The sequence below is a fragment of the Salvelinus sp. IW2-2015 genome, unplaced genomic scaffold, assembly GCF_002910315.2.
Source record: "Salvelinus sp. IW2-2015 unplaced genomic scaffold, ASM291031v2 Un_scaffold2041, whole genome shotgun sequence".
Classification (NCBI taxonomy): Eukaryota; Metazoa; Chordata; class Actinopteri; order Salmoniformes; family Salmonidae; genus Salvelinus; species Salvelinus sp. IW2-2015.
Window position 1 is genome coordinate 76,722 of NW_019943386.1, and position 19,988 is coordinate 96,709.

The following is a 19,988-nucleotide window of genomic DNA, read 5'->3' on the forward strand; positions in this document are numbered from 1 at the left end:
CACTGGTCTGCATAAGCCAGACACACTGATAATCAGAGCATAGCTTCAGAGTTCTCACGTAAGCCCTTTCTTCCTCTCTCAATCGTTTCCTCCTTCAACGCAACTGAACCTCCGCTTCTGTCTCTCCCACCTCTAGTCCGTTCAATAGGGTTATAAGAGTTGTATGAAACTGTCATTCACACAGATATTTTCTCGCACATACATACAGTTCATACAAACACACAGATCATTTATTCTATGAAGGGTAACAGACAGCAGTGAACAGTTGGATATTGACGTATACAAATATCTTTACAACATGGTTCAGTGGCGTTATATAGTGATTATGATTAACCGCTGGAGCCCAACTGCGGTCTCTAGTTCATAGTTACAGTATATCTCTCAGAATACTTTCGCCATGACAGTGAGTTGAGCTTAAATGTAGAACTATAAATAAGTAATTACAAAAGCAATATAAAATTCATTTAAGGACACTAATAAACAGCAGTTGGAAAAGTGTTGTGTGTTAAGAATGAGGCGGGCGGTGATGTTTGAAGAGTTTGTGGTATAGGCTAGGCCTCCTCCCCCTGGACTTTGACAGGCTGTCAATGCTGTCAGTCAGGTACAGTGCAGAACAACTCCAACAAGGTGTCATCAGGTGCAATCCACGTGGATTGTCCAGTGCTTGGCGGTGAGAACTCACAGTCCATGCTAAAACACACAGGCACACACTCATGCTAAAACACACAGGCGCACACACACACACACACACACAGTACTGAAGAGCCGTAGAGCAGTGCATTATATGGGCCCCATTCGTTGTTGAATTCTTCACCACATTCCTCCCTCATGTCAATATTCACAAGGTGCTACCTGCTCTTGTTCTTTTAAAGGTCCAATAGGAACTATTCTGTCCACATAGCTTCATTCTCTCCTGTGAGGATCTGGTCCACACACTCTCCTCTTTTAGACTTCTACCTGGCAACAAGCAGGGTCAATCGTGTAAGAGCCCGCCCCCCTTCCAGAGGGAGCTCCAATCAGTTCAGCCCTGCCTTGGAAAGCCCTAATCAGCTGCTACCCTGGTGGCAGATGGGTGCGTTGGACAGCAAGAGGTGCACCTTGCCTCGCAGGAAGTTAACGTGGACCTGGAGGAGCTCTGCAGCAGACGACACCCGCCATGTCTCCCCACCTCCAGCCACTCCCCCTGCTGGAGGGGTGTACTCCTGACAGGAAGAAAAAAAACACAGCGATGTGAAGGATCCAAGAGAAATCTTCATGTTATCCTAGTGCCCTCAAACTCAACTCTGAACCTCGAAGCAAGTTCCACTGCTTTTTAAAATGGTTTAATCAGGCACTGATTTAGACTTGGGATACCAGGTGGGTGTAAATCATTATCGGGTACAACAGAAAAACAGCAGGCTCTGGACCTCGGAGGGTAAGAGTTGAATACCCATGTCCTAGTACTTGGGAAGTGAACAGGCTGGAGATGAGTTGACTAATCCAAAATGTAATTTGACACAAAGATCCAGACGATTCAGTAAGCAGGGGTCTGATTACCATCATTTTTATAGTTACTTCATAATCCCTGTTACGTGGAAGCCATTACTACCTAACCCTGATAGTGCATATCAGCAGTAGGCCTATTTCACCAGGGTACAAGCCTTGGGCGATGTTTGTTTGATGTCTCTACTAAGAAACCTCTCAGTGGCCCTTGAGCCTGAATGTACAGATGGAGTGACTGGAGCGCCGTTAGTCTTTCCATGGCCTTGGTGTGTACCCAGTGAACTCTGCCTGCCTGTCAGTGACCTCACTGGTGGAAGCGATTGTGCTTGTTGTAATTTCTGCTACTATCTAAGAACCAGCCCCACTGGCGAGGGATTTCTTCGAATTTCTCAGACATGACAGTTCTTTACAGTCCGTATGACACAACCATACAGCCCCCCTTCCCCTCTTCCCCCCCTTCCCTCCACTAGCAAGCTCTACAGTGTGGGAATAGTAGTAACTGAGTCACTCAGGTTAAACCTTGCGTGTCTGTAGGAATGCATCTGCCTGGACAGGGCCCTAAGTGAACTAAAGATAGCGAACATTCCTATTCTTGTATCCAATAGCAACATCGATGTCATTCAATAATAACTACAATGAAATGGTGGGAATTACAGCACTGATTGATTACCTGTTCACCTGTTTGCCTGACAGTTATTTTACCTCAATATTCACCACTCTGTCCTCATGCCACAACCTCACTCTGCCATTGACCTTTGCCCTTTGCCCTTTGAACCCTGACCTCTGTGACCTAGCTCACCTGGATGTTGAGGCTGCGCAGCACCTGTCCGATGCTGAAGATGTTTCTGAGGCTGTTGTCTATGTGGCTGTGCAGCGCTGTGTTGGCGACGGAGGTTCGTAGCGAGCCGATGGCCTGGTTTAACAGCCACAGGCCAGACTGAACCTCCTGAGCTTGCTCCAGTGCCTACAGAATCACACACAGACATAGTTCACCAGTTGACCAGAGCCATGTGATTTAGGTTGAAACCTCAATGGCCAAACTCTCTCTTTCTATGACTCTACAATGGGATAACAGTAGAGAGAGAGAGAGAGAGGGTACTCACATTTTTCCTCTCCCAGACGTTGAAGTCTACTTTGGTTTGGGGAACAGTGACGGGCTCTGCAAGACCAGATCCTTCTTTACATGCCAGCTGAGTGAGGGATCAGAGGGGGGTGGATGGAGAAGAGAAACGGGGCAAGGAAACATGGATAGATTAGAAGACAGATGGAGAAATGTGAGATGAAATGTGACTATTACTCTGACTATCTCTGTAAATAGCACCAGCTCATGGCCATCAAGAGGCCAGACCAGATGTGGATGTGGTGTGTAATGTCTCACCATGGCTGCCTCAGCATCTCTGGCCTCTTCAATGAAGTGTTTTAGGACCCGCGGGTCACAGATCGGACGCAGGGGGTTAGATAGCCCTGGTTTGGTCCACTCCAACAGCATCAGCAGAAAGGCAAAGAGTCCTACACACACACACACACACACACACACACACACACACACACACACACACACACACACACACACACAACACAACAACACAGGGGCTTCAGCAAACACATTCCGTACACTCCGTACCATACCACCCATAACCAATTATAAACAATATGTAGCGTAACACCCATCCACAATAGGGCAAACGTTATCGAAGGGGTAGGGGCTAAGGATGGATTCGAGCTTGGGCAACTAACTAGGTATAGACTGCATGGGTCTGTATAAACATGGTGGGTCAAATGCAATTCTGAACTGGCACAAGTATTGGCCACAAGCGGGACTTGGGATGTCGTATCCTTACACAAGGAGCTCCAACTACTTGCTGGTGCAAAGAATGACACATTTTCTTTCTTTATGTATATAATTAATAGCTGTAGCTAGGCATTTTTTATTTATTTGTATTTTTACTTTTACCATTTTTCTCCCCATTTTCGTTATATCCAATTGGTGTTTACTGTCACGATCGTCTTCGGGTGAAAGAGAGGACCAAGGCGCAGCGTGATATAAATACATCATGTATTTATTTAAGAAAGACGAATAACACTAAAACAAACTAAACAAAACAACAAACAGACGACCGTGAAGCTATACAAACAAATAAGTGCAGACACTGGCAACTTACACATAGACAATCACCCAAAACCTACCTAATGACTATGGCTGCCTAAATATGGCTCTCAATCAGAGACAACGATAGACAGCTGTCTCTAATTGAGAACCAATCTAGGCAACCGTAGACTTACATAAACACCTACAATGAACACAACCCCATGAACTCTACAAACACCCCCTAGACAATACAAAGACCCTAGACGAGACAAAAACACACAAACATCCCCCATGTCACACCCTGACCTAACTAAAATAATAAAGATAACAAAGATAACTAAGGCCAGGGCGTGACAGTTTACAGTCTTGTCCCGTCGCTGCAATTCCCCTACGGACTCTGGAGAGGCGAAGGTCGAGAGCCATGCATCCTCTGAAACACAACCCTGCCAAGCCGCACTGCTTCTGGAAACACTGCTTGCTTAACCCGGAAGCCAGCCGCACCAATGTGTCGGAGGAAAAACCGTCTAGCTGGCGACCGAATTCAGCTTGCAGGCGCCCAGCCTGCCACAAGGAGTCGCTAGACCGCGATGGGACAAGGAAATCCCGGCTGGCCAAACCCTCTCCCAACCCAGACGATGCTGGGCCAATTGTGCGCCGCCTCATGGGTCTCCCGGTCACGGCTGGCTGTGACACAGCCTGGGATCAAATCCGGGTCTCTACTGACGCCTAAAGAGCAGTGCCACTCAGGAGGCCGTGACTTGGCATTTAAACTCAGTGGCGTGTATTCAGGGATGCCAAGGGAAGCCAGGCTTCCCCCCAAAAATGGATCAAGAAAAAAATACAAAAACATGTAAAATAATTTATCTTTTGTTTCTGTGTTTTCATGATTTTCCTTCAATTTCAAGAGGCTGAATGTATCTCACCGGAGAATTCATCCAAGCGAGCGAAACTGTGGCTAGCTAGCTAGCTAAAATTGTCCATTTCCTAAATTAGCCATGGAAGAAGATAGGGATTTGGATTTGTGGTTTTACTCAATTCTCCGTACTGGCCAATGATTATAACGGTGATTCTGATCCAACCATAAATATGAATTCATGAATAGGAATGTATGAACATTGTGCCCCTGGACTGAGAGGATGGACATTCAACATGTAGCTAGATGTACAGTGCAATCGGAAAGTATTCAGACCCCTTGACTTTTTCCACATTTTGTTACATTACAGCCTTATTCTAAAATGTATTAAATATTTTTTACCACCATCAATCTATACACAATACCACATACTGACCAAGCGAAAATACGTTTTTAGACATTTTCGCAAATGTTTTAAACAGAAAAAACAGAAAAACCCTATTTCCATAAGTATTCAGACCCTTTGCTATAAGAATCGAAATTCAGCTCAGGCGCATTCTGTTTCCATTGATCACCCTTGAGATGTTTATACAACTTGATTGAAATCCACCTGTGGTAAGTTCAATTGATTGGACATTATTTGGAAAGGCACAAACCTGTCTATATAAGATCCCACAGTTGACAGTGCATGTCAGAACAAAAACCAAGTCATGAGGATCAAGGAATTGTCCGTAGAGCTTCGAGATAGGTTTGTGTCGAGGCACAGATCGTGGGAAGGGTGCAAAAAAAATTCTGCAGCATTGAAGGTCCCCAAGAACACAGTGGCCTCCATCATTCTTAAATGGAAGAAGTTTGGAACCACCAAGACTCTTCCTAGCGCTGGCCGTCCGGCCAAACTGAGAAATCGGGGGAGAAGGGCCTTAGTCAGGGAGGTAATCAAGAACCCGATGGTCACTCTGACAGAGCTCCAGAGTTCCTCTGTGGAGATGAGAGAACCTTCCAGAAGGACAACCATCTCTGCAGCACTCCACCAATCAGGCCTTTATGGTAGAGTAGCCAGACGGAAGCCACTCCTCAGTAAAAGGCACATGACAGCCCACCTAGAGTTTGCCAAAAGGCACCTAAAGACTCTCAGACCATGAGAAACAATATTCTCTGGTCTGATGAAACCAAGATTGAACTCTTTGGCCTGAATGCCAAGCGTCACGTCTGGAGAATTTGTAAGTCGCTCTGGATAAGAGCTTCTACTAAATGACTTAAATGTAAATGTAAATGAGAAAACCTGGTACCATCCCTATGGTAAAGCATGTGGTGGCAGCATCATGCTGTGGGGATGTTTTCAGCGGCAGGGACTGGGAGACTAGTCAGGATCGAGGGAAAGATGAACGAAGAAAGTACAGAGAGATTCTCGATGAAAACCTGCTCCAGAGCGCTCAGGACCTCAGACTGGGACGAAGGTTCACCTTCCAACAGGACAACGACCCTAAGCCAAGACAATGCAGGAGTGGTTTCAGGACCAGTCTCTGAATGTCCTTGAGTGGCCCAGCCAGAGCCCGAAGTTGAACCCGATTGAACATCTCTGGAGAGACCTGAAAATAGCTGTGCAGCGACGCTCCCCATCCAACCTGACAGCGCTTGAGAAGATCTGCAGAGAAGAATGGGAGAAGCTAATGTTGCACATGAAAGGAAGTTAGGCTAGCGAGCAAGCATTTTAGCCAGGTAGCCTAGGACAACAAAAAATAAAAGCGTGTACCGTATGACAGAGTAATAGACCATTTTGTCAACATGATGATGTCATTGGCGTTTCTCTGCAAGTAGGGTGAGACGACATGTTTTTTCTACTTGCACAAACGCACACACACACAAACACAAATCAGAACCATGGACAGCCAGATTAATTTTAGCTTATGTTGATTGGACTAAATCTTTTTTATATATATTTTAGTTGTCACTGTATTAGACTAAGCATTGGTGATTTGATGATGTTGAAATTCTGAAGTTGAAATGGTGCCGGAATAGTGGAGGCGGCTCCTGTTTTCTTTGCAACTTGCGGTAACTCTCTGTGGTTCTAAATCAATAGTTGTTTAGTGGTCTGAAAAATGTCGGGAAACATTAACTTGCTTGACCATGCTGTAGGTCATGTTGCATGCAATATGCTTTTGTGGCCAGACAGAGGGTCCTCTCCGGTTTTGTGATGAAACAAAGGTGTGGTTCAATTTATTCTGCCACTGTGTATTCGTATTGTCTGGGCCTTAGGCCTATATATCACGGTTGTGATATGAACTAGCAGGTTATAGAACAAACAACGTAATTATCACAACATGTATCTTGTAATATGGCTTTTTTCCCTGGCTTGGCTTCCCCAGTGATTTTACCCATGCACTGCTACTGTTTAAACTACATTATCATGAAATAAATGCCATTTACTTGGAGCTATGCTAGCCTATGCATGTGCGTGTCATCCTCTCTCTACCCAGCCCACTCTGGCTCTATTCATCTCTCATAATTCTGTCTACATCCCTTTATCCCAAATCAAGTCATTTTCCCTGTCTCCCATCGTCTGTAGCATCCCCTCCTCCATCTCCTTGCCCCACATTTTGAGCCCATCTCCTAGTCCTTTGCGAACCCCTCTGAATCTCTGAACCTATGAAGAACACACGAACCAGTCACACAGGTTAGTCCTCAGTCAACCGAATCCTTTGACATCTGAACTGTTGTTTCCTGCTCTGGCCGTAATACTGTGCCACAGACTGGACACTGTACAGTAGCTATCCTCTCCACAGCTTGCTTCTCCAGACAAACAACTACTGTTCCATTCAGTTCATTTAATTCACACTGTAGAAGAATAACGCTTTGAATTGGGAGTTACTTGGTACACCTGACTTGCAAGCAAGGCAATGGGTCTTGCCTGTTTGGGATCCGTCATCCAGAACATGAGATCAGACGTGGCCCTGGACACACACGGAGTGGCTCGCATTCCACGAGGTTCCATGTCAATCAGCCAGCACCATGCTACTGTACAGAGCACATAACAGTGCTTTTGTGGATATCTGCGGTCTATGTATTACTGAACTTCACGCATAATGGGGTCATGCGTGTTCTTAGTGTGGGAGACGTGTGGTATTTCTAGTGACAGCCTGGTAAAAATGGGCTCAGCAGGCCTTTCCATACATTCAGTCTGCAGGGCACTTCTCCTAGTGCAAACCGTTCCATATAAATAGTGGTAACCCCTATGGGTTACACTGACAGCTCTATGGAGTTGTTCCACACTGCTGCAGGTCATTTGGACATCCCGTTGAATGAGCTCTTTCACTGCAGCCTGACTGTGTGACGCAGTGAGATGCTACGGATTACAGACAGCCCTCCAAGCCTTATGCCAGGTCAGACACTGGAAACCTCCGCAGCTGTTTCCCAGGAACGATTTTGTTGTGGTTTTCAGCCCAATTTTAGCCAATTATTTGGGTTTAGGCAGTTTATACATAGAGAGTTGGCTTATCAAGCAAGATGTCTGTTTTGAACAATGAATGAGTATAAGTGACCTGCGTTCCACCAGATGATGTGCTGCGTAGCCCATTGATGTTTTTCTATTGATTCATATTTACTCCATTTTGGCTGTGGGATGGCTGGAGCCCCTTTGAATTAAGAGACAGGGATTCACAGAGGCAACCTTTTACCCCCTCTTACAACCTGACACGTAGGATGCTTCACCCTGACACGTAGGATGCTTCACCCTGACACGTAGGATACTTCACCCTGACACGTAGGATGCTTCACCCTGACACGTAGGATGCTTCACCCTGACACGTTGGATGCTTCACCCTGACACGTAGGATGCTTCAACCTGACACGTAAGGATGCTTCACCCTGACACGTAGGATGCTTCACCCTGACACGTAGGATGCTTCACCCTGACACACGTAGGATGCTTCGCCCTGACACGTAGGATGCTTCGCCCTGACACGTAGGATGCTTCACCCTGACACGTAGGATGCTTCAACCTGACACGTAGAATGCTTCACCCTGACACGTAGGATGCTTCACCCTGACACGTAGGATGCTTCACCCTGACATGTTGGATACTTCACCCTGATACGTAGGATGCTTCACCCTGACACGTAGGATGCTTCACCCTGACACGTAGGATGCTTCACCCTGACACGTTGGATACTTCACCCTGATACGTAGGATGCTTCACCCTGACACGTAGGATGCTTCACCCTGACACGACGCAGGATGCTTCACCCTGACACGTAGGATGCTTCACCCTGACACGTAGGTGCTTCACCCTGACACGCAGGTGCTTCACCTGACACGTAGATGTGTTTGGGTGTACAGCACCAGGACCACGTCCGCCTGGTAGGCTACCAACCCTGGGGGCTTCTCAAAGAACCTCTTTATATTGCTTGTCTGTGTTGTCCCACTGTGCCAGAATTGAGCCAGCTGTAAGCACTGGCTTATCTGCGTCGGCTCTCCATCCACCCCTCACCACCTACTGGAACACTCACACTGGCCCCGTGGAGATGAGAAACTAAACCTTTATTCAGTCCAATGTCCAAAGCCACAGAGACGATAGTCCTGCGGTCCATTGTGACATAGTTACGCAGCTCTGAGTCCACTTCCTCTTCCAATTAAAATGTGGGTCATTCAAAATATGACAAACTTTTGCTGACATATGATGGGGCTCCCTGGGTGGGGGTCCCTGGGCAAGAAAAGGTTGAAGACCCCTGTTCTAGAACACTGATGTGGCGGACGTGAACATGTTTTTGGACTGATAAGCATTTAAGCCGCAGCAGTAGTGTGTGTTGGTGTGTGTGTGTGTGTGTGTGTGTGTGTGTGTGTGTGTGGTGGTGTGTGTGTGTGTGTGTGTGTGTGTGTGTGTGTGTGTGTGTGTGTGTGTGTGTGTGTGTGGTGTGTGTGTGTGGTGCACACGCATGTGGGGTTGTCTGTGTGTGTGAAGTATACAGATAAACCTATGCAGTATACACATATGTTTAACCCCTTCCAGGTACTTAGGGAGTAGTGACACAATGTAATGACAGGACAAAGTAAAGTATTAATTGCACTATAACCTTACACCTCATTCCATTCTGAGAGGTTGTGGGTGAAAGGAGCATAACTGACCTCATTTAGGGCGGTATGTCTAAATACCACACCCTTCTATCACTCTGTACAACAAGTTGACAGAGTGACCTTTGCCATTGCCTACGTGTGAAGGTGAAGGAGAGTGTGTGCACTCACTTACTAACTCACTCTCAGACTCCCTCACTGGGTGACTCGGCAATACTGACCAATAGTCTACGCTGCATGTCTGCCAGCCACGAGCTGAGCACCGGGACTCTGAGTCCAGGAAGTTGGACAAATGTAAAGGTAACAGGACCAGTGCCAACAGCACCAAATGCCAAGATTTGACTTCTATTTTTTGCCTTTCTATGGTCTAGTTCTGTGCTGTGCACTGATTATGCACCTTGGCAAGCACCAGACTTAAAGTGTGGCAGATTAATCTCCCAAAGGTCACCTAGCTGTCACTGATGCTCTCTTACGAGAGGACTTTTATTCCAAATTCAATCAACGCTTGACGTTTAATCATTCAAATGACTTCTACATGACCTTGGTTTATTCTCAAGGTGAACTCAGCACTTCAATCCAATTGGGAAGAGTGACAGAGAAATGATGTATAATGACAAACTACACTGACAGGCTTTTCTCTTAGACTCTTAGTCTAAGATGAATGCACTAACTGTAAGTCACTCTGGATAAGAGCATCTGCAAAATGACTACAATGCTTTTTTTTAAATTGTAAATGAATGTGAAACGTTTTGAGTAATCAGCAAGCAGGTCACACTGATATGACATAATTTCCTGTGAGGAATCCCAATGTAATGCAATGTCAAAGGGTGGAATCCTGAACTTCCTCTGTGGAAATCAATTTTCTGCTAAATGATCCTTTGAGAAATGTAAAGTCATCGCATTCTAACATTAATCAGCATTAACTAGAAGCCTGACTTCCTCGCTGCCTCAACATTGCAGAGTCATGCTACAGTTAACTAACAGGAAACACATCCATTTCCTTATTCATGGTAAGTAAATAGCCTTGTCAGAGTCAGAACGGCACATAGGACAGGAGCCTCACTCTCCTGTTAGCGTGAGGCATCTTGATGTACAAGCACACCCCCTGGATAGGACGTCAGTATATCGCAGGGCAGGGCCTTACCCCCAATCCATCAGCTCAACCTTCCAATCTCAGAGAGGAAACTGTAACCATAAGGCTACTGAGTTGGTTGGTACTCATGGTATGGTGAAGGGTAAAAAAGTACTCACATATGAATTTGTTAACCATGAGGCTTTTGATAATCTTGAGTGGCTCTTTTCTATTCAAAACTTGAGAAGCATTCAACTTTCCATCTGAAATAATAGAATTCATAAAAATATTATATAAATATCCTAAAGCAAAAAATACACAAATAATACATTATCTAATAAAATTGCTTTAGAAAGAGCCATGAGACAGGGATGTCCTCTCCCCCCTCCTGTTTGCACTGGCAATTGAACCGCATGCAGAAATAATTAGACAGGAACCAAATGTAACAGGTATCTGTATTGGTAAACATGAATACAAACGAAACTTATTTTAGTTCATATTCATGACGATCTCCTGATACACCTGACTAATATTGAAAACTTAATGCCCCCTTGTTAAAAATATTTGCGTAATACTCAAAAATCTCAGGATATAGGGAAAAGAAAAATAATAACGCATGAGCTACAGCAATCCCTTAAGTGGACCACAAAAAACATGAAATAGGATGCTTGATAAGTGACAACAAACAACAAATCTATAAAGATAGCCTAATCCTGTTACTCAACAACGTGAAAGCAGATCTAAATGGAAGAATCTCAGCATAAACCTTACAGGTAGAACAAACCTCTTTGAAATGACGTGGCTCCCAAAGTTTTTATATTTATTTTCGGTAATACCAATTACCCCACCGAAGACATTCTTTTAAAAAGTATACTAGGCCATAACATACTTCATATGGGAAAATAAAACTCATGGAATGAATAGGAAAGTTTTACATGCCCCTAAATCTGAGGGTGGTTTTAACTTTCTAGTCTTGGAATTGTATCAATTTGCCACCCAAGCTTTTACTTGCAACATATAGTTAAATGCACTAAAGAGGAACAATGGGTACATATTGAAGATGCCATGGACATCCCCAGAATCCTTTCACGTGTCTGTTTTCAAAGGATGGAGCTAAGAACATTAACAACCTCATAGTTAAAGAACACTATAACAAGATGGGAAAAAGTTAAATGGATTCGACAAAAACCAATATCACTCACTAAAAAGCACACCCCTATGGAACAATCATTGGATAGCTTTTCAGAATTCACAGATAAATTGGCCTGGAAAACTAAAAGCATAGAAACCATAAAGTATATGGTAATAGTAAATACAATTATTTCCACGACAGAAGTCAGAAACTCATATGATTGGTAAGATTTACAAAACCTTGCAGAGATCCTTTCCAACTGACAATCTCTTAAAATCTATTTCTAAACTATTGAAACAAAATTACAGTTAGCAACATTTTTAATCCAGTATAAACTAATGTATAGAATGTATCATACAATTGACAAATTTCACAAATTCTACAGCACACTAGCAGAGTCATGTCTTAAGTGTAAAACTAACAATGACTCAATAATGAATGCCTTCTTAGAGTGCTATAAAGTCCAAAAGTCATGGGCAGAGTTAGAATGCTGGCTGTCAGAAGTTTTACAATGTAAATGTACTTTTTATCTGTCTATCTGCATATTTCAAGACATGGCATAGCCTATGAGGTTCGGTGAGATACCCAATGGGTTGGACAATATTATTTTTGTCACTTACATTACCAGTCAAAAGTTTGGGCACACCTACTCATTCAATAGTTTTTCTTTATTTTGACTATTTTCTACACTGTGTAAGGGCTATTTGACCAAGAAGGAGAGTGATGGAGTGCTGCATCAGATGACCTGGCCTCCACAATCCCCCGACCTCAACCGAATTGAGATGGTTTGGGATGAGTTGGACTGCAGAGTGAAGGAAAAGCAGCCAACAAGTGCTCAGAATATGTGGGAACTCCTTCAAGACTGTTGGAAAAGCATTCCAGGTGAAGCTGGTTGAGAGAATGCCAAGAGTTTGCAAAACTGTCATCAAGGCAAAGGGTGGCTACTTTGAAGAATCTCAAATCTCAAATATAATTTGATTTGTTTAACACTTTTTTGGTTACTACATGATTCCGTGTTATTTCATAGTTTTGATGTCTTCACTATTATTCTACAATGTAGAAAATAGTAAAAATAAAGGAAAACCCTGGAATGAGTAGGTGTGTCCAAAGTTTTGACTGGCACTGTACAGTATATTGAAGAAGCTATTACTTAAATGCTGGAAGTCAAATGATACTCTAAGGTTAAGACAATGGAATAATCAAATGCTTCATTATTTAAATATGTATTGGAATTAGATTTTTTTTCCAAATTATTTTCTTAGTGATCCCCAATCAAGCGCAACATGGTAGTTGTACCAGCATGCAGCTTCAAATTCAATACTCAAACTTGTGTGGCTCAGGGAGACATGTGCGTAATTCTCTCCACTGAGCTGGAACCGCGGGGATAAAGCTCCTCCATGCTTCGCCTCATTAGGCTAATAATTCGGAGACTTTACGCATGTAGGCTAGCTCAGTTGAGCTCTTCGCTGTGTCAAAACCTCTATGTGAAAATAAACTACTTTTACTGTAATTAACTTCCACTAGCTCACTGCTCACATCATGTGGACATCGAAATGCTCACAAAACACTTATACATTACTTGGGCTACATAGCCAATTATTATTCCGAAAATGTGGATATAATATCTTAATTCGGTTATAATATACCAAGTAATTATAAAACGGTCTTACCTCTACTTGAATTGTGGAACATTTGCAAAGCAGTGCGGCATCGTTTAAACACATCGCGCGAAATGATCAAATATGTTCACACACTCCTCAACAGGTATTGCAAAGGACATCCGTCCATTTAATCCCAACCATGCCCAGAGCACTTGTCCGCATTCTCCAGACGCTGCATGTGGAGAGTTTAGTGCTGCGTGCATCTCCCAGTCAGAGCCAAATGCAGTAGCCCCCGGCTCCTAATCGGAGCAAGGATATATCAGGCTTTGTTTGCATCACTGATTTTGGCAACCTGCTAAAACGTTTATTTACCTCCCCTCCGCAATGCGATAAAAACGATTCAGCCGATAGGGACGCGCACACACTCTTTACGCACCAACACAGACAAGAGCAATAAACCATCAACTCAGGTCATCCTTTGCCAAACCATTAAAATATTCAACCCCAGGAGAAAAACACTAAAGCATTAGGACTACTAGTTACTCACTGGGTGGTAACTCCATATCGGAATCCGCATAGTTCCTCACAGGATCCTCGCTGTTTCGTCTATATACACCATTAATTGCAACCGAAGCTCTTTTATGGATTTGTCTGCACTTATCCGGTAGTTGTTTCTACAACTGATCCGTTAGATTTTTGTTATTGATGACAATGAAAATAAAGTTGCATTGTCCTGTGATGACTATCTGAACGACTTCCGCTGTTATGGGTCAATTTTTTTATTTGATTGTCATCCAAATAATATCCATGTTTTCAAACAATAGTCCCCAAATGTAGCCTAAATCACGTCTCAAAGAAGCAAGGAGGGACTTCCCATTCACTCATTATCTATGAATAATCCCCTGTACACGCTTTCCACTTGGCTGACTACAATTTCTACAGAAATTACATTTGTAAACGATGGATCAAATATTCCTAATTTTTGATTCACTGGACACAGTGACATCCTTTGTAATCCTGGTGTGCAAGTGTACCAGAAGTGCCGGTGTGCCATGGTGCGCTCACAGACCAGAGCGTCACAAAAGTAATAGCCTTGTCCTAGAGTTTTATGTCAGTAATTCCGTTATTTGCCTGTTGATGGAATTTCTCAGAGGTCTTTTGTGTCAACATCTTTAAACTTTGTTTAGACGCCGACAAATCCCACCCAGTTTTGTTGACGCAGCGGTTGTCTCCCCGGGTTGTAGCCTGATGTCTGGGAGACACAGCCACGCGTGGCGGGGGTGGGGAGGCTTTCCTGGAGCCCTCCGAGGTTCCTGTCCAAAGATGTTGGTCACTGTGCTTCCTGCACGTTCACAGCAGCCGCAGCAGCATCAGGTGACACATCAGCACAATGGGGAACCAATGTCTTTGCTCTCAGATGTAGATGGCCTCCTCTTCAGTCAATCAACATGGACATGGTCAACATCAACAACATACATCTTTTTTTAAATCCGCGTTGTTTTCACGTCATTTCAATAACAAAAAATACGACGTTGAAACAACGTGGAATACTGATTCCTGATTGGCAAAAAGTAATCAATTTAAGGGAATTCCGCGATTTTTTTACCAAACCTTTCACCTAAATTTCTGATTTTTTAAATGTTGATTTCATGTTAAATTCACATTAGTTGACTATCAGCCAAATGTAAATCAAAACTATAGTTTGAACTGATGTCTGTGCCCAGTGGATTGTGTGCACTGTAAAATAATTGTGTGCACCATTTAATAATTTCACCAACAGTCACGTGATGAATAAACTTGCGTAAGACATGTAGACTTGTGTTGGCTCCCCTAAGTTAAAGGCTTCAACGCAGTGGGCTAACGTTGTTTTCAGTTGCATATAGGCTATGACCCTGATTTGATACCCAGACAATCACATAAGGAGGTCCAAATAGTTTATACCTGGTTTGAACTTCAGTTATTCAATACATCCTTGTTCCTAAACCCTGATTAATAAGGCTATTATCATTTCAGGAGTTTTATTAAGACTCTGTAATGACATTTAGGTTGTTGCTCAGAAGGAAACCTATAATTGGTGACATACTTTGACATATAGTACTTGGCTCACATCCAAATGAACTAGGTTCAGGTACTCAGCATCTGTATGAATCATTTGGGAACTAAGTTCATTTTGGTCAAAAATGTGAGACGTGATACAATGATAATAACGTTACATAACATACAGGCAAGTAAGCCTCTTGAAACGCAACAGTAGCCCATACCTACTTGTAGTTACAAGCAGTGTCCATGCCAACACCGAAATAGAATCCATGCCTCAGGAAGATGCAGAGACACTTTCAAGGAATCTGATCAAGTTCAACGGGAGGCCGAGAGTCCACTCCGCAAGTTTGCAGACAGCATTCTTAGAAATGTTTCCTGCTGATATAGTTCCCTTGTGTTACAATCAAACACGTAATATGTGCTAGTAGCTCTGTTTAGTAGGATTACTCATTTAAATGACTATGCTAGTTTGTGGAATTTGCCCAGAGGATGTTTCTCAGAACACTGAGCTTATTCTGGAGATCCCCTCGCTCTCAGCTGGCCTGTGGGGCCCGGGCATAATTGTTTCTGTGGTCGTGCGTGCATGTATGGGGGTGTGTGCACTTACAGTATGTTTGTACAGTATGTATAATATGCACGTGAACATGTATGTGTCGAGAGTATCGGATTTCCCTGTATTTGTTTTAGTAAAGCAGTAGGATCCGCGAAGCAATCAGAGAGTGACACCTGAGAGCGCACATTCAACCATACCACTACTTCCTCTGTGACATAAAAGGCTCTCATAGACCCTTAATGGCGTGTAACTCATGACTTACAGGAGGACTTTGCTGGAAAGTTCCTGTACTTAGGTCCCAGTGGGTTTTAAAAGGATTGAGGACAGGCCCCATATGGGGCCCCAGTTAAACACCCAGAACACCGTGTTAATTAGCTCCGGTAAAGATGCCTTTGGAGCACTTTCAATGTACCACCCATGTGTAATGGGCACCATCTATCACACCAATAGAGCATTATAACACTTGCTATAAGCATTCATAACAGCTCATGGTTTCTTATAAAAAGCCTTTAAAAATGCCTTTAAATATACTTGGACTACATTACACCCACATGGCTCATTAAAAGTGATACTGATGTTCGGTCTGCTCCGTCTGATCATTTACAAGCGATAAATATAGTTTTTTTTTCACCTCCTCCTCAAATAGGTCCAAATCCTATTGAATAATGACTGGCCCCAAGACCGGCAGTGTTGGAAATCACACGAGGCTGCTGAGGGGAGAACAACTCATAATAATGGAGCAAATGAAATGAAATAGCATCAAGCACATGAAAACCATGTGCTTGATGTATCTGATCCAGTTCCACTGATTCCGCTCCAGCCATTACCACGAGCCCGTCCTCCGTCATTAAAGTGCCAATCTTTAATAGACCTTGTATTATTCTAGGTATGAAGAGGATTCAATAAGATGTATTTATTTATTTAAACTTTATTTAACTAGGCAAGTCAGTTAAGAACAAATTCTTTTTTTTACAATGACGGCCTACCAAAAGGCAAAAAGGCCTCTGGCGGGGACAGGGGCTGGAATAAAAAAAATATATATATATATAATACAAAACACACATCAGGACAAGAGAGACACCACAACCCTACATAAAGAGAGACCTAAGACAACAACATAGCATGGCAGCAACACATGACAACACAGCATGGAAGCAACACCACATGACAACAAGATGGTATCAACACAACATGGCAGCAGCACCAGTTAGGAACACATTATTTTAAATGATCAAATTCGAAGGAAACTTGCTAAGAAACAGGGTTCAATAGTGAAGTAGACTGTATAGACCATCTTATCACAAGGTCAAACTACTGTATGTAATTCCTGTCACAATTCATTAACGCCATTGGGCCATTTGATTTTGGCATCATTTCAGACTTTCTATAAATGGAAGGCCCCAGGTGTGAATTTCTCACCCACTATTGCTGTAAAATGTTGCATAGCAAACAACTTGTGGGCACCTTGGATATTACAGGCTACAAAGGACAGGTGGTTTACAAAGCACACCTTCACATAGACATGCAGTGAGCATCAAAGATAATCCACGTGACTGGCTGTGCAGTCTCAATGTCTCTTAACATTGTCATGGTTGTCAGTCTGGCCTGGGTCCACGGCTTCCTGAACTGTTTGCTCAAATCAAACTCTGGGCTGTTTGCTTATGCCTGAGCCAAATTGAGAGAGGGGGGAGAGAGACAAGGTACGTGCTGCGAGCCATGTGTCAGGGCTAGGGGCTGGGGGGTGTCCCCGTCTTAGTGACTCCATGGCTGGGACCTACGTTGCCGTTGCATTAGGAATGATTTAAAAGGGAAAGAGGGACGAGCCCAAGGACACCCACCTCCCCTTGTTGTCAATAAACAAAGACAGCCAGGAGTCAGGGAGAGAGAGCGAGAGAGACAGAGGGAGAGAGAATCCACAACATAGTAAACAGCACCAGTGAAAGTGCATGGCGGCAGTCTTTCTCCCTGCCGCTGGGAAGACAGCCAGATAGGTCTGCCTTCTGCAAGTCAGTCCACTGGCGCGACACAAGACAGGAAACTCACAGGAAAGAATGGGGGGGACCAGAGAGACAGGAGCCAGGTCGGGGACAGTAAGCCTGTCGGAAGTTATTGTTTTCGGACCAACACAGGCGTCTGTCCGCAGTCGAAGAGTAATCTTCCAGTCGAGGTCTAGCCTGGGACAGGTTCCACTTATGTCATGACCCCTCCAATAGGGATTTTCTGGGACAGGAAGCCCCGAAGCTCGTCACCACAAGAGTCGCATTGTGTCCTGCTTGTAATAACAGTAGCAAGTAGTTATTTAATACATTTTATGAACTTCCTTATTCAATGACCTTAATTTGATACCTATAGGCCATGAGGAATGGGAGGAGACTGACCTTTTGGATGTAAACAATGCTTATGATAACTATCACAACTACCTCCCCACTCTATAAGTCATTTTGTGGATGACAGACACACTTCAACTGCATTGTATGTGACAATCTCACAGTTCCCACCACGCATTTCTTTCGATGCATAAGCTGGTCTCTCAACCGGCTACAGCGATCCTCTTCTCGCGTGATGCTAAGTTGTATATTTGTCCATCTCTCCTCTGTTCTGTTCAGTCTCCATTTTAGTCTCCATTTTACCAAGTTTTGTTTCCAGTTCCACGGCAAATGGGAAACAAACAAGAACCAACAAGGCTAGTTCGTGCTGGTTCCTCTACATAATATAACTCTCTCTCACCCCTCTAGTGTGTGGTATTCTATGGCCCGGCTGCCATGGTTTCACCCTGACCTGCAGCCCGGGGCGTCATGGCGATGGTCGAGGAGGTGAGGCTCGTGCTTAACGCCACAATAAGGGACCATCGGCCAAAAGAGGAAATCTGACCTGCTGTTTGGCAGTCTCTACAAACCGCCTTCCCCTGTGGCCTAGCCAACCACCCTGACCTCGAGCCACCCCTGTTGATTGTTTAAGGAAGAACCTCCCCACACACACACAGCTATAAATACCTGGCGGCTCTTCAGCAAAGAGGATTTGAATAGACTGAGAAGAGCCTCATCTACTGATAAACAACAACTTGGTCTGAGACAGGTTCCACGTCGCTAGAATAGCCTTTTTACTCTGGCAGGAAACACAGCAGAGATACAGTATGCTTGGTGTTTAACTCTGTCACTCCTCCATAGACCTAACCTTTTCTGTAATAATAATGTGAATAAATAATAGACCGTTATATTACTGTATGCTCCTGTACGGGGGGAGCCTACTTTTAGTATCATCCTAGGGTTTGGAAATGTGCCAAGTCTACTAGGGTCCCGAACTGTGCCAAAAGAGAGATGAAATCCCTATGACTGTAAGCAGTACAGGGCTGAGGGCTCGCACAGCTGTTCAAACTTCCCAGAAGCCCCGATCTCATAGCCTAACATGGCATAATAGAAAACACACTCCAGTCTAAACGACCCAGCACAACACAGCTGTTTCATCTGCTAGTCCAGTGCCAATTCCCTTTCATTCCTTTAACAGGGTGTAGTTGGTCAAGAAAGACAACACAAACACGTGTGGCACTTGAGGCGTGCAGGCAACACTATTCAATTGATCAATGGAACAAACCCAACAAGTGTAACAAACTAACAACAATGAATGGATCATTTGTTCAGGAGTTGTGGTGCAGTGGTTGGACACGCTTGATGCTCTCCTTAGCTATGGGGCCACAGAGGTCCCTATCTGAATAATCTTTTATCTATAGCGACATTGAGGCCCCGGTTCATTGACTGAACCCTGAGCTTTCTAACCACTTTAAGGATTTCATGGTTGGAGTTGGCTCTATCATCCAAACTACGATAAGATCACCAAGTCTGATCATATCGGGTTGGGAAGGCTTCATGCTGTAATGAAAAGTCACAGATAAGGCCATGTGATTATCTAATGTGGTGTAGTCGCTTATTCGTTGTAAAGAAAAATCCCGTTGCATAGGGCTCGGACAATTACTGTATTACCGTGTAACCGACGGTTATGGATGAGACCATTATGACAATAAAATAAGTAAGTTCAGGAGTAAAGATTTGCTTAACAACTCACATAATAAGTTCCATGGACTCACTGTGTGAAATAATAGTGT

At 43.8% G+C, this 19,988-nt stretch overlaps 1 protein-coding gene across 2 annotated transcripts; it reads right to left on the minus strand.

Moving 5' to 3' along the window:
- Positions 1–212: 212 nt before the first annotated feature.
- On the minus strand, positions 213–14,045 carry LOC112072786 (erythropoietin). Of its 2 annotated transcripts, none has more exons than XM_024140172.1 (5): positions 13,844–14,045; positions 2,861–2,991; positions 2,586–2,672; positions 2,282–2,446; positions 213–1,202 (listed from the first exon to the last, which is right to left on the minus strand). In XM_024140172.1, exons 1-5 carry the CDS (start codon positions 13,857–13,859, stop codon positions 1,047–1,049), a joined length of 555 nt encoding a protein of 184 aa, XP_023995940.1. In that variant the 5' UTR covers positions 13,860–14,045; the 3' UTR covers positions 213–1,046. The 2 variants fall into 2 exon arrangements, with proteins under 2 accessions (XP_023995940.1, XP_023995939.1); XM_024140171.2 differs by lacking the exon at positions 13,844–14,045 and adding an exon at positions 13,366–13,666.
- Positions 14,046–19,988: the final 5,943 nt, after the last annotated feature.